Here is a 14,736-nt window from a genome sequence, read left to right as displayed (position 1 = left end):
CCAGCCAGCATCGGGTTTTTCTTCTTCGTCAACGAATCGAACCCGGACGAGCCGGAAGCTATCGATGAATCGTCTTTGGTAGAAATGCGATTGGCAGCGGGAACGACGGTGACGACGGTGATAGATCCGGTACCACCGGCCCCGACCGGAGGTGGAATGGCAACCATCGAAGGCGGTATCACTCCGGGAGCCACCGGGGTGACGGACGATGCGTTCGATGGCTGCAGCCCCCCTAGGCCGACCCCAAGGTTATCCGGCGGCAGGGTCGTTTTCGACTTTGGGCTTGGCGAAGGACTGCAAATAACAAAAATGAATTTTAAATTTTTAGATATTTTCTCTATGTTCAGTAGACCGCTGCAAGCTTTGTATGAAAACTTCAAATTCTTAAATTTTTACACCTCCCGTAACTTTTTTTGGTTGTTTTTGCCATCCAGTCCTGAATTAGCGCAACGAGCTTTAATTTTGTATGGAAATTTGTATGGGAAAACAAAATTTTTCATTCTAAAATCGCCAGAGATTTTCTGAAAGTTCCAAAAAATATAACTTTGGATGAAAAATGTTCCTTGATTCTTGCAGTACATTTCTTGCGAACAAAGCACAAACCTAAATTGTACCCCAGAAAAGATATTCAATGTTATATAAAATTTATGTTTTCGAAAATCATTATTTTAATTATATCGTTTTTGACTGCTTGTTTGAAAGCTGTGTAACAGTAGGATGGATATAAAAAATCTCAAAAAACTGCTTTGCATTGCCAGAGAATTTATTGATTAATATAACCTTTGCCATAACATTTCATGAAATTATTATCAGCTCTAGCAAGCAAAGTCTGCCATTTTTGAATACTTTTCAATGGATTCAGATTTTTTATTTTGAAATTGTTATAACTTTTTCCATGAAATTCTGAGCTGCAAAAAATGAAGCTTACGAATAGTCAAAACCAAAAATTAAAGACCGACTTCATTTCAAGCTTATTTGAATTTTCTGGTGATTTAATGTGCAAAAATTTCTTCTTCCATACAAATTTCCATACAAAATTGAAACGCGTTGCGCTAACTCAGGAATCAACCAAATCATCTCAAATTCGAAAAAACATATGGGAGCAAAAAGTCATTTTTTGCAGCGGTCTAATGTTCAGTTCATGAAAAATTTTAGCTTTTCAGCTTTTTGAAAAAGTTCATCATATCATTTTCTACCTTTCTCTCTTCACCTTTTCGTTCCTTCCATTTCCACTTCATTTCAGTTTTTTGGCCCTATTTTCTCCTCTACTGAATTCAACACAACCCAACTCAACTCTATAGAGTATACTAATTACACTATTCCTCTCAACAGTTTACTTATCTACGCAACTCAACTCTAGTCTACTCTACTCAACCTTACTTTACTCTACTCTCTTCTCCTTAACTCTACTGTACTCTTCACTCTATTATACTACACTCTACAATACCTGACTGCACATTACACTACTTTACTTCTATTCTTATCTACTCTACTCTATTTCCACTACTGTACACTACTATTTACCCTATCTATACTTTACTTTACTCTTTCATCTACTCTACTCTACTCTGCTCTGCTCTGCTCTGCTCTAAATACTCTCTACTCAACTCCAGTATTTACTGTACCTCACTATACTCCACGGTTCCTACTGAACATTTTTGTAATTGTTGTTTTAATTTTTTTCGTTTTGTCTACGGTTTTATTTTTACTTTTTTCAAAGTTTTTCAATGGTTCTTAGGGCCACTATAATGAAACATGGCTCAAGGCTCAAATAGCCTAATGTTAACTGCCTTATAAACATTCGAATGGTTAACAGCTTGATGAAATCAATTTGTGATTTATTTCAAAAACAACTCTGAAACTTTCCATATAAAGTCACCGGTTTTTCAAAACCGCTAAGTTCCAGAAAGTCGAATTTTGGTCGAAAATTTTGCTTTAAAGTCGGAGGAACTTTCCCTGATAAAAATATGAAGTCGTACTCACACTTTGAACAAAATATCACCCTGGATCATGTGCATCCGGATCGAGACGTTCAGCATGGAGTTGTCCTGCCGATGCCGGGTGTCGTAGCCCTCCAGCAGGCACTTCCTCGACGTCAGTCCGGATCCCGCAAATTCGGCTAAATTTAAATCTATAAATCCTAGTTTCTGTTGACGAAATAAAAGGTCAAAATTAATTTCAGATCTAACAAAAATGGCGTAAAAAATCATACCTGATAACTCCGACCTCCCTTGATCTCCTTCCTCACCGAAACGCGAACCGTGCAAGGATCCAGCACTCCAGTCGACGCATTCGACGTCATCTTGCAGGGAAACTCGAACTTCTGGCCCCATTTGACGGTATGGTTTTTCACCTCTTCCCTGGAAATTGAAAGAAAACGAAGGGAAAGCGTTAGTATTTCATTAGATCCATATAGTTTTTTTTTTTCTGGTAACTCCGGCAAAAGAGTAAAACCGGTAAAAACACTGGGGGCAATTGATTGATGATCGTCTTACAGCGCTGCCTTTCCCGTTTTTTTGCGCAAACGGAAAGCGTATGGAGCGAAAGTGAAAGCTTGGATGCACTTTGTGGGCAAACGAAAGCATAAAAATACGCGTCTGCCATTAGCTAACGCCAATCTTATGCTGCGCGAGATGGGATTGCACTTTTCTTGAAAACTAGTTTAGTGCACTGGTGGGCTAACTAATGCAATTTGACATCTGTATGGAGTGAGGCCACAGGAAAAAACGTAAGCACGTTTTTCCACGAGTTTTCTTTGCTTTCCATCGAGTTACCTAGAGGTCGCGTGTCTTTCAGCTGCCTTTCCATTGAATCAACTGTTTCCAATTGTTGCATCATTATTCACTTTTACTAGAGGAAATAAGAGAAGAAGAATTCAAATTGCACTTCAGTAGTTACTGGAAACACACCCTTTTCTTGTAAAACGGTCAAGAAATCACTACTTTGAGTGTTTGAAACAGTGATATAATTATGATGACAATATTAATCAAAACTGATCGTGAACCTGTGTCCCAAACAAGAAGGACAGTTTGCTCAATGCATCATCATAATTCTCGTTTTGTTTTTCATTTTCATATTTTTGGACAGATTTTTAAATTGATTGTCATCTTAGTCATATCTTTGAATTTCAAATGCCTCTAACTAATTTTTGTATAAATAAAAATTGTTTGTGGTTGAAACTTTTATCAACCACTGAGTTAAATTATTTTGTGTATCTTTGAATAGCAAGTCACAATATCAGTCCATAATTATCCAAATCAGTATAAAAGATCATCAATTAAAAACCTTAAAAAAAGTTTATAAAAAACTCAAATCAACAGAAAAGAAATAAAAATAATCAACCACTGAGTTAAATTATTTTGTGTATCTTTGAATAGCAAGTCACAATATCAGTCCATAATTATCCAAATCAGTATAAAAGATCATCAATTAAAAACCTTAAAAAAAGTTTATAAAAAACTCAAATCAACAGAAAAGAAATAAAAATAATCGACTTTTTACATAAAACTAATAAAACTTCAGAATTTAGAATATAAGAGGTCGGAATTCAAAAGTATAGAACAAAAACCGAAAACTGTAAATAGAAATAAAAAAAAACTAAAAACTTCTTCTTTACTTTGGTTTAGAGCGAAGAGCAGAAACCCGAAATGGATAAAAAAAACATACTCATAAAAAAGAAATAAGAAATAAAATAACCCTGTAATCCGAAACCAGAAATGAAAATGAAAAAATTCAGATTATTACAAACAAGAAATTATAAGTCAGAAATCAGTAATCGGTAATCATAAATTAAAAACTACAAGATACTAATCACACCTAAAAATCAGAAATAAAAGATCATATATGGTCGCCATGAACTTGATTTCGAGATAATTGTTTTCAAAGTTCACAGTACTACAGTATGCCCCATTTCATAAGATATCTTATAAGATCATTTTATCAACACATTTAGACTCTTTTGAAGGCATTGAGGCTATAATGGTTGAAAAATCATACCCAGTTTAGCAGCAGATTGGATTTCAATACCGATATGTTTGCACTCAGTTCCTTGTGAGCGCCGATGTGGTCTAGTCAGGGTGGCCACAACATTTTCATTTTCAAATTCCCGGTTTTTTCCCGGTTTTCCCGGTCAAAAAAACAAGGTTTTCCAGACTTTGGTTATCCATTTTCGTCGGAATATAGCAAAATTTTCAACATATTTCATTAATTTAGTTGTTTCATAACACTCGAATAATGATTCTCGATTCTATTTATAGGTTTTCATTACATTTTCTTAAAAGGATAGAAAAAACATCCTACACAAAATCGTTATGGTTTTTTAAATCATGTTTACAAAAAATTTGAAAATGGTGTGTCAGGACTTTTCAATCAATTGTCATGTGACATTCAATCATTTTTTTCATAAGTTACAGATACCAAGTGTAATACTAAATCCTCGTGTCTGAGAGTATTCAAAATTGTTCTGAGGGCCTTCAATCATGTAAATCTCTCGTCACAGTAAATACAGTTATAATGTTGTTTTCAGAAGTTTTACATTCAGTAATAAATGCATCTTCAAGTGTAATATAAATTTTTACTAAAAATTTATCTTTGAGGGCGCTTGTTGATGTTGTTCGGTGATGTTTAGATGAAAAGACTCGCTTTAGTTTTAACGTTTCGGTTCACTATTTATTTCAACCATCTTCAGAAAAAGAAAGCTATCTTTCCGCCTGCTAAGTAATAGGAAATTTATCTTACTGATTTACATTGGATTGTTTGAAATTTCCCCATGTTTTTCAAAATACGGGGTAAATATGAACACTAGTTTTGAGGCATTGTTTGATTATCAAAACTTATCTTTAATGTTGAAATTTGTACCAATAATCATCAAGATTTTGAAAATAAACCGTTATACATAATTTTATCAGTTTCTGAAAATTTTTAATTATGAGATTGTAGGACATGATCCCCTGTTCCTTCAAAAATTGCCCATGAATAATTGAAGGTAAACTTCGAAAAACCACTAATCCTATCTAGTCGCAGTGTTTAGATTCATCTAAAAATATTGCCAACACTAAAAATTATTACGTAATATGTATCTTAACAGTGTTCATTATTACCCCATGTTCACCTGGATAATTATGAACAGATATAAGATAAAAAAAGAATAATATTTGTACATAATAACCTCAGTTGACCCTACCGTTTTTCGAAAAATTTGTCTTCTTTTTTCAGCCAAGTTTTAAAAAGATTTTCTTTATTATTCAATGAAGATTTTTTATATTGAACAGGCCAATCATTAAAAGCTAAAAAATTAAATTTTTGTATCGTTGTTATAATTGCTTTTTATGCAATTGAGTATTAGCACAATTAACTTTCAGACACTGAAAACTGTATCGAAAAGCGATACCTGCTATTTTTTGCCTGCAGTCCACGATCTCTTTGATCAGAAACTTACAGTTTTGCATGGTTAGTCACATGTGGTTATTTGTAAGGATGAGAGTCTTGTAGGTCAATCAATATTTTTTCAAAGGAATTTCTGAATTTGCATAAATTGTGTATGCCACTCACAAAAGATTCGACATTTTCAGTATTCGACGTAATTATTAAACTCTTCAAGCCCCGTTGGCTAAATTTATAACTCGTGCTAAAGAAATCAATACTTGCAACTTGTTGAAATAAATAACTAATAAGAAACTAATTACAAACATTGTTTTTGCACCCTTTCTAAGTTCTTAATGCAGAACATGGGAATCATGATCTCTATTTTGAATTCTGACTTAAAATGTTTTAAAAAAATATATGGACAACGTGTTACTTAGTTTTGATTTAACAGTTTTAAGCATTGTTTAACAGCATATCAATCTTTCAGATAAAAGAAAAATTAAAATCTTTTAATCAATTCAGTTTCACTTATTGTATTTATGTATTTCAAATTAAGGAATTTCAATTTGGAAATGAATATTCAAATTTATTATCGTAAATCTTTTTTTTTTTATTTTCAAAGCATAGAAAAATTGTAATTTATAATTTTGCAGTTCAAATTGACTAAAACTTGAATTAAACTACCTCTACTATTTAAAAAAAAAAAAAAGAACTTTAGAACCCATGAATTTTAAGGTCAAGATAAAATTTTGATTTAAAATTGAAATTGCAAATTTCGAAAGAAGTTAAAAAGGAACAATGTAATTTTTTGTAGCAGCCATTAATGTTCAAAAAAACTTTGTTCCTCTACTGCATATATGGACTCGAACTTTTTTACAAATATTTTTAGCATGATTCAGTTCTGTAGATAATTGAAAAATATATTTATAATTTAAAAAAAAGTGATTTCATACATTATTTACACAATTAAAATGAAAAAAAAAGATCTTTTTTTTCGCAAAATAAAATTATTTTATTAATAAAAAATTCTCAACGTTTTTATGGTTCATTCAGTAGACAGTTATATTTGTTATGCTGAAAAATGTGGATTTGATTTCAGTGAAAAAGTTACAATTAATTGATCAACATATATTTTTATTTTGAGTCAGTTTATTGGGCTTAAATTTTGAACAAAGAACTGTTGCGGTTAATGATAAAGTTATAAAATATTTTGAAGTGTTTAATTGGAAACAACCCCTGTATCAGGGAGAAAAATCTTATAAGTTTTTGCAAACACATGCTAAGCTAACTCTAAAGAATTATGCTTAAACAAATTGGAAAAGTATACGAATAAAGTTTTGGAAATCAAAGTTGCTCAACAGTGTACTTAAAAATTTGTTTGTCTATAAGCTTAGTTATAAAATGCAGATTACAATAAATAAAGCCATTGTTTTAAAAATTGACTTTGCCGTCTTGAATTCGAATCATTTGTCAGATTCTATCAAATCTAGTGATATTTGGTTTTACTAAATTTTGAGCTAAATTAATCAATGATAACTTATAAACCGACAACCCTCTTCAAAAAAAAAAAACAAAACTGATTGAAAGTCTATTTATTATCCTTCATTTGATAGAGGATTAATATACTACCTAGCATTTCTAGTTTCAAAGAAACAATACTTGAAAAAAAATCCTGAAGTGTTTAAAATACAATAGAAATAATATAACTTATGCTTTGGAAAAAAATATTTGATTGATTTTGATTTAAGAAAAATCCAAAACATCTTTTAATTCTCATATTTTACAATACTGTGATGGATAAACTTAAAGGACGCCTCAGTTTTCTCAGAAGTTGATCATTGATTCGAAACTTTCGATTTAAGAATCTTAGAAAAATTCAAAAATAAACCCTTGAATTTCAAAAACTAGAGCTAGCAGAAAAAAACCAAACTGCATATTTGGATATGTCGCCCTTAAATCAGTCAAAATCAGCTGTTAAACCCTCTTCAAACGGAAAAACGTAAATTTTGTTGCCATCGAAAAGAAAAAAAAGTTAAAATAATCAATTTTATCGCAATATTTTGTTTTAACACTTTACTCGAAACACAAATATGCATATTTTAAGTGAATTACCATACAATTTTTAATAATTTTAAATTTTTTAAAGAATTTACTTAGTGTCTTCTACCGATATAAACGACCCCCATTAAAAAGCTCGTAAAAATTCAATTCTGAGCAATTTCTCAAAAGAAACTCAATATATCCTAAATTATGACCAGTTATCTAAAAATGTAAATTTTGAAAGCACAAATTAAAAAAAATTGGTTTGGACCCCGTGATGGTTTTTCTTTTCAAACAGTGCGTTTGATAAGAGATGATTTCCTTTTTAACTCAGCAATGTCAAATGTATTATTATTTAGCTACAAAAAACACCATGCCGGGCGTAAAGAAGATTGTCTTGTGTTTAACTCTCGAATTAAGCATTATCACTCGAAAGTTAAAATACTAGCATCTTTTTAAATTTTCCAAACTTGAAACAAAAAAAATTTAACTTAGATTCGTTTGTGTTTACATGATTGATAGTTTTTTTCAATGATGTATGATGTGCGATACTTTAAAAAAAAAATAAGGAGACTTTTTGAATTTCTCATCTTGTGCTTCGAAGCAGTTTTAAACTCTGGGTTACTTGAAGAGTTAATTGAAGAGAGATCAGAGTAGTTAATAAATTTCAAAACTCATGATATTCCTCTAACACATTTTTTAACTGTTCAATTCTGTGTGGGAAATTTATATTATAATTCTGAATTTTGAATTTTGGGTTGAATCCTTGATCATGGTACCAAAACTGAATTTCGGTTTCCTTTAGTCAATTTTCCCGGTTTTGGGTCTAAATTCCCGGTTTTTTCCCGGTTTTCCCGGTTCGATTTTCAATTCCCGGTTTTTTCCCGGTTTTCCCGGTTTTCCCGGTTCTGTGGCCACCCTGGGTCTAGTGGATAGGCTGGCGCAAGTCTAGTAACCCAGGCGTACTGGGTTCGATTCCCGGTATCGACAAGAAAAACTTTTGGGTTCGAATCCCATAAGTTTCCGACAGGTAAGATGTGTTTCATTGTACAAATAATTATATATTTCAGAGGGAATGCATCTGGGGTAAAACTGAAGAGACTATTGCAAGCGGAGTGGATTGCCAACCATTGTAGGTCTCTGAAGGTTCGATGCCTTCTCTCGACGAACCATCGGCCGTGGAAGCCTGAGAAGCAATTCGAAGGCCAAGCCACACAGACATAGGCTGGACCTTGCAACCGATGGGGGACCCATACATACATACATACATATCAGCACCAACACGTGAAAAGGGTCTATGTTCATTTATGACGTTTCGAGAAAAACGCGTTTGAAAATTTTGCAATCTTTCTTAAATCGCTAATTCAAATTCATGAGGAATCTCTCAAGTCTTTATGGTCAAAACGGTGTGTAGGATTATTCTAAATATGTGCTTATCGATTCGACGGTTTTATCATGTAAAAAAAGCTCGCAATTGTATATAGACCCACCTTATTTTATTTTTTATTTACATAGTATTCCGTCTCACGACATAACTTGACGAACATAATTCCTAAAATTCACTCGGTTCATAGCAACCGTTCTCCAATTTCTCGGGCACCCCACGTTCGCCAGATCACGCTCCACTTGGTCTAACCACCTCGCTCGTTGCGCTCCCGCTCGTCTTGTTCCTACCGGATTCGTAGCGAACACCTGTTTTGCAGGACAGTCGTCCGGCATTCTCGCAACATGTCCCGCCCAGCGTATCCGGCCAGCCTTCACCACCTTCTGGATACTGGGTTCGCCGTAGAGGCGCGCGAGCTCGTGGTTCATCCTTCGCCTCCACACTCCGTTCTCCTGTACGCCACCAAAGATGGTTCTTAACACTCGTCGCTCGAATACTCCGAGTGTACGCAGGTCCTCCTCGATCAATATCCATGTCTCGTGCCCGTAGAGAACAACCGGTCTAATGAGCGTCATATACAGGTTACACTTCGTGCGAGGGCTAAGTCTTCTCGACCGCAGTTGCTTGTGGAGTCCATTAGTAGGCACGACTTCCGCTGATAATTCGACCCACCTGAAGTATGAAATTCGTCTAAATATTTTATACACCCTTCGCTTTGTACTGTATGTCTCATATATGTGAGTGAGATGGAGATAAAATTTCCCCTTTTTTTTGACAAAGGCTTATGGTTCTCGCTATAGGATTGAGTGAATAGCTTTCCGCATTCTTCCCCTTTAGTGTTTTGCATCTAGACCGTTTGCGTTGTTGTGGAGTAAAGGGTGTATAAAACAATCTGTGTGAGGATAATGTCATTTTATGGCTCTAAATTTTTTAGATCCTTTACTCAAACTGCATTATAAATCTTACGAAAACTGAAAAACTAAAAACGGTTTTTGTGTTAAGTAGAGCTTATATTGGGCTATTTAAATCCACTGAAAACCGGTTTTGTTTACTTTGTCTTTTATACCCTTTTCACATGTTGGTGCTGATATGTTTGCACTCAGTTCCTCCTAGTTGAACCAAAATGTTAAAAACCTGCCATGCTATATTATTTGACTGGGCAATTTGTTCTAAACTTAAGAGCCTACTAATAGGCGCTTTTAAAGCGGCATCCAAAGAGCATGGATTATGGCTTAAAAAAATGATTTTTTTCATTGAGCCAGAGTGAACAGAGCCATACAAATTTCCCACTTTTTAAATAAGAAATATTTTAGATTTTAACTTATCGGTTGTGTTTTTAACGATGGTAAGCAATGAAAATAAGCTTCTTTTATTATTAAAAGTTAAAAATCTCACCAATCCATTAGGAGAAATGAAAAATAAAATTAAAAGAACTCAGTTCGGTCAAATGCTGACGATCCGCAGCATGAAATTTTAGGCCACGAGAGCGTAATTTATCATTAAAACAATTAGTTTTCAGATTTTACCGAGCCGAAGAGCAGTTTCCAATTGGAAAACCGAACAAATTATAATAATTCTGTACAAAACCAATTTTCTTGAGCAAAACGTGCTTTTTATTTTTCATTTTAAGGTGGCTCTCAATTCACTTTGGCACAACGCATTTTTGCCATTTCCACTGCAAGCAACATTTTTTTTTTTTAATAAAACCTTCAAAAATAGGAAAAATGTTCTGATCTTCACAGAGTAGGTAGTTTAACATGTTTTTCATCATATATAATAGATAACCCCATTTTTTTCAATTTGGCGTTCAGGTCGGTTCAGTGACCATATTAGAAAGCAGAAATTTAAATCCTGAATTCTGAAAAGAGAAGAAATCAGAAATCATAAAATAAAAATCCAAGATAAAAACTTAAAACAGAAATCAACTTTCATAAATCAACGTGGTATTTTTGTAACGATATATCATTACAAAAATACCATGGACTAATTTCTTTTAATCTTTGAAATATTTTTTGTGAATCACTTAAAAATATCCACGGGTTTGCGAGATATTTGGATTTTGATTAGTGTTGTTTCAAAAACAACATCATGCATTAAAGGGTTAAGAACTGTATTCGAAAAAAATGCAACATTTTCCTTTGTGAATAACTTTTGAACGAATATATGGAAATCGATGAAATTTTCAGTGACACTACCTACCTAGTAATGTGAAGTTCACACGTGCCAAATTTTATGGCGATCTGTCAGGTAGTTTTTGAGATAGAGTCTAATGAATAAATTCATCAACCAAATTTTTTGGGCAGGATCGTGAAAAATATAGGAAATTCCCATTGAGAGACCCCAAAACAGCTGGAAATCAACTATGCGACCAAAATTCAGATGCTAAATCGTTCTAGAAGTCCTAGAGGATCTAACAGTGAGCTAAACTCTAAAGTGAGGGGTTTAATAAAACGTAATCCAAACCTTCAAATTCTGGATGTGGTAGAGCTGGTCAATTTTTCTGTCTGATTCGCCCTACGGACAAAAAATCATACGAAGCATCGTGTTTTAATCATAAAAAGTAAATAAACAGAATACGGTGGCTAAATCATGAGCAAAATAATGGACCCGTTAGCGGGGTCAAATTTTGAATAATATCGTAAAGGAAATTGAAACAAATTTTCTAGCGGGCATCTGGCGAATCTCCTGTCAGAATTTTTCGTTGGAAATTTTCGCCTGAATGTTCCGGAGAAGAACGAGAAGAAAAATTAAATATATATATATACACCCAAAATTCAGCCTCTGTGCCAATGGCGTGTTATCAATTACATAGCATCATTGGTATAAGAAGATTACGCGACCGGTGCTGATTCGATTTGCGTCCACCGGCATTAGTCTCCCAGCGCAACCGAATTGCGTATGTCTGAAAGAAACAAATTAAAAACGTTTTCACGTCCCTCCCTATCGCATCACAAGACGAAGAAGGATGGAAATAAATACCGGCCTACACCAGGCAGCCAGTGAACCGAGCATTGTGCGTGTGTAGCAAAAGCAAAAAAATATATATCAGCATCAACATGTGAAAAGGGTATAAAAGACAAAGTAAACAAAACCCGTTTTCAGGGGATTCAAATAGCCCAATATGAGCTCCACTTAACACAAAAACTGTTTTTAGCTTTTCAGTTTTCGTAAGATTTATTATGCAGTTTGAGTAAAGGATCTAAAAAATTTAGAGCTATAAAATGACATTATCCTCACACAGATTGTACTCCACAACAAAGCAAACGGTCTAGATGCAAAAAATTAAATGGGGAAGAATGCGGAAAGCTATTCACTCACTCCTGTAGCTAGAACCATAAGCCTTTGTCAAAAAATAGGGGAAATTTTATCTCCATCTCACTCACACATATGAGACATACAGTACAAAGCAAAGGGTGTATAAATCATTTAGACAAATTTCATACTCCAGCTAGGGTCTATAAACAATTGCGAGCTATTTTTCCATGATAACACCGTCGTATCGATACAAACATATTTAGAATTATCCTACGCACCTTTTTGACCATATAGACTTGACAAATTCCTCGTGAATTTAAATTAGCGATTTAAAACAGATTGCAAAATTTTCAAACGCGTTTTTCTCGAAATGTCATAAATGAACATAGACCCTTTTCTCGTGTTGGTGCTGATATATTCCTTCAATTCAATCCACCGGCAAACAACCACGGCTAAGCTGTGCATTTGTATGTAGCAAAAGCAACAACAAAAACATTCCTTCAATCCACCGGCAAACAACCACCGGCCAAGCTGCCCGGCTTTAGCAGCTGTGTATATGTAGCATGTGTATGTAAGGCTGATGTCAAGCTGAGGCGACAAGCAGCGCAACACTTTCACACGACATACCTGCTCTCATTTGATCTCCATGGAAAAAGCGCAGACCTGTCATGCTGAGCGCTTTGGAAAGCGCGACAAAGCTGATGCCAGGGTGTTTTGTAGCGCGACAAGTAGAATATCCAATGGGAATGTTGTTTTTTCTCGGTTTAAAGCAGTGATTTCGGGTTTTAACCACAATAGTTCGTAGATCCGTCCAAATTTGTGATAATAAACTAAATAATATCTTAATCGACGAGAAAATTTTCATAAATTCTTAGTTCCCGCAAAAAAAAACAAAGAATTTTGTCGGTTGAAATTTCGGCATTTTCACAATCCGGATCATGATCTGATGAGTTTTTAGTTGCTCCCGAAAGATAGGAGACGATTCCAAGCATTATCAGATGTAGAGAAGTGATAATTTGTAGTGAATTAAGAAAGCGCCATGGCGCGCCAGCATGACATACCAATGCGTTGCATTGCTTTCTTATTGGAATTTATAACGCAAAGCGATGCTTGTCGCCTCAGCTTGACATCAGCCTAATAGCAGGCAGTAAGCGAAGCACAGTTCTCATTCAATGGGTTTCCCGTTTCCTTCACTCCCGTTCCCTTTCCCGTTTCCATCACAAGACAAAAGACTACCTTGAAAGAAGGCCAAACGCCGGGAAGCCACCGTTGTGCGTTTTTTTTTGTGATTGATCGGTGGCAGAAAGCCTATGACACATCCCTCATCCCGCATAAGGCTAAAATAGTTCACTGGTTAAAATGTCGGACTTGCAAGACGGTATAATTAGTGATTTGAGTTCGACTCCCTTACGGCGCCGTGGTTTTATTTATGTACTTGTTTCTGGTATGAATTATCCAATAGGAAAGAAATGCCATAAAATGTTTTTCTTGTTTCTCTTGAGTGTAGTGACCATGCATCATTTTGGTTGGGAGCCGAGTCCTTATGCCAGTTACGGTTTTTCGAACATTACACAGTGCACATTTCAGCACATTATCGGCACAGAGGTTTGCTAAATAAATAGGCATTGGATTTTTGCAACCTCTTCTTTGAGTGTATATATATATCTAGTAGGTAATAAATTTGGCTGACGTTCTGTGGAAGATGCAAATCGGTAGATGGTATATAACGATTGCACAATTAACGGCCAAATGTACAAAAAAGCATACAAAAGCGACAGTTTTCCTTCCATAGCACTTTCAAAGGTTACTAAAAGCTTAAACTCTATTTTGGTTGGATCCGACATCGTGCCATTCTGCAAAAGGTAGAAAATCTGCTTAATTTTCCAGAACTTTGATAAAATATAAAAAAAATGAGTTCTTTAGAAGAACAAGCTCCAGGAAATAAAATAAAAACGTCAACAAAAATAACATTGGCTTGGTTCACAGTATGCAATATAGATGGCACATATGTTGCCCGAACATTTTGGCCAGTAAACTTATTCATTAGAAGCTATCTCAAAAACTACTAGACAGATCGCCACCAAATATTGCACATGTAAACATTACATTACTAGGTAGTAGTTCTGAAAATTTCATCAATTTCTATCCATCCGCTCAAAAGTTATGCACAAATGAAAGTGTTGCATTTAGTATAGTCTAGTGGCTTACTATGACATTCAAACAGGTGTGGAAAAATTATTTACATCCCTTAAGCTTAAGGACAACATTAAATATAACGATTCGTTTTCTAAGACACTTCCTTTCCGAAAAGCATTCGCCTTTAATCGATTCTTCTTCCTGGGAAATTTGCTGTGAGTAATTTTAATTCATCATATGTTACAAGATCACAACTTCTCTTCCTTCCAGTACCTCATTGTAAGGAGTCCCAAACCCCAAGAAGAACCTTACTCGGCTCTAATAACTCCCAAATTCAATTTTTCACGCAAATCGGACCAGTAGTTTCTAAGAATATGAAGATAAACAAAAAAAACTGAATATTTTTTTTAGCCAATCATGAAAGCGTGGTAAAGATGTGAAATTCGCATTTGCAAAGCCTTGGCTGAATTCTTCGAACTGCAACAACAATCACTAGTCATTTGATTACATATTTGAAACGTCTACAATATAGAAAAAAATGCCATACTGAACTTCAG

At 34.5% G+C, this 14,736-nt stretch overlaps 1 protein-coding gene across 7 annotated transcripts in view; it reads right to left on the bottom strand.

The window, feature by feature from the left end:
* LOC129748896 (serine-rich adhesin for platelets) overlaps positions 1–14,736 on the bottom strand; it is a 316,501-nt gene that overhangs the window by 67,314 nt on the left and 234,451 nt on the right. For all 7 annotated transcript variants that reach the window (XM_055743680.1, XM_055743683.1, XM_055743678.1 and 4 more), the window contains exons 3-5: positions 2,213–2,360; positions 1,984–2,147; positions 2–294 (exon numbers count right to left, since the gene is read on the bottom strand). In XM_055743680.1, the coding sequence (XP_055599655.1) occupies positions 2–294; positions 1,984–2,147; positions 2,213–2,360 (605 nt within the window). The remainder of the gene's footprint in view (position 1; positions 295–1,983; positions 2,148–2,212; positions 2,361–14,736) is intronic.

This window comes from Uranotaenia lowii, chromosome 2 (genome assembly GCF_029784155.1).
Source record: "Uranotaenia lowii strain MFRU-FL chromosome 2, ASM2978415v1, whole genome shotgun sequence".
Taxonomy (NCBI): Eukaryota; Metazoa; Arthropoda; class Insecta; order Diptera; family Culicidae; genus Uranotaenia; species Uranotaenia lowii.
Note: the sequence above shows the minus strand (reverse complement) of the source record. Positions and strands in the feature narration are given on the sequence as shown.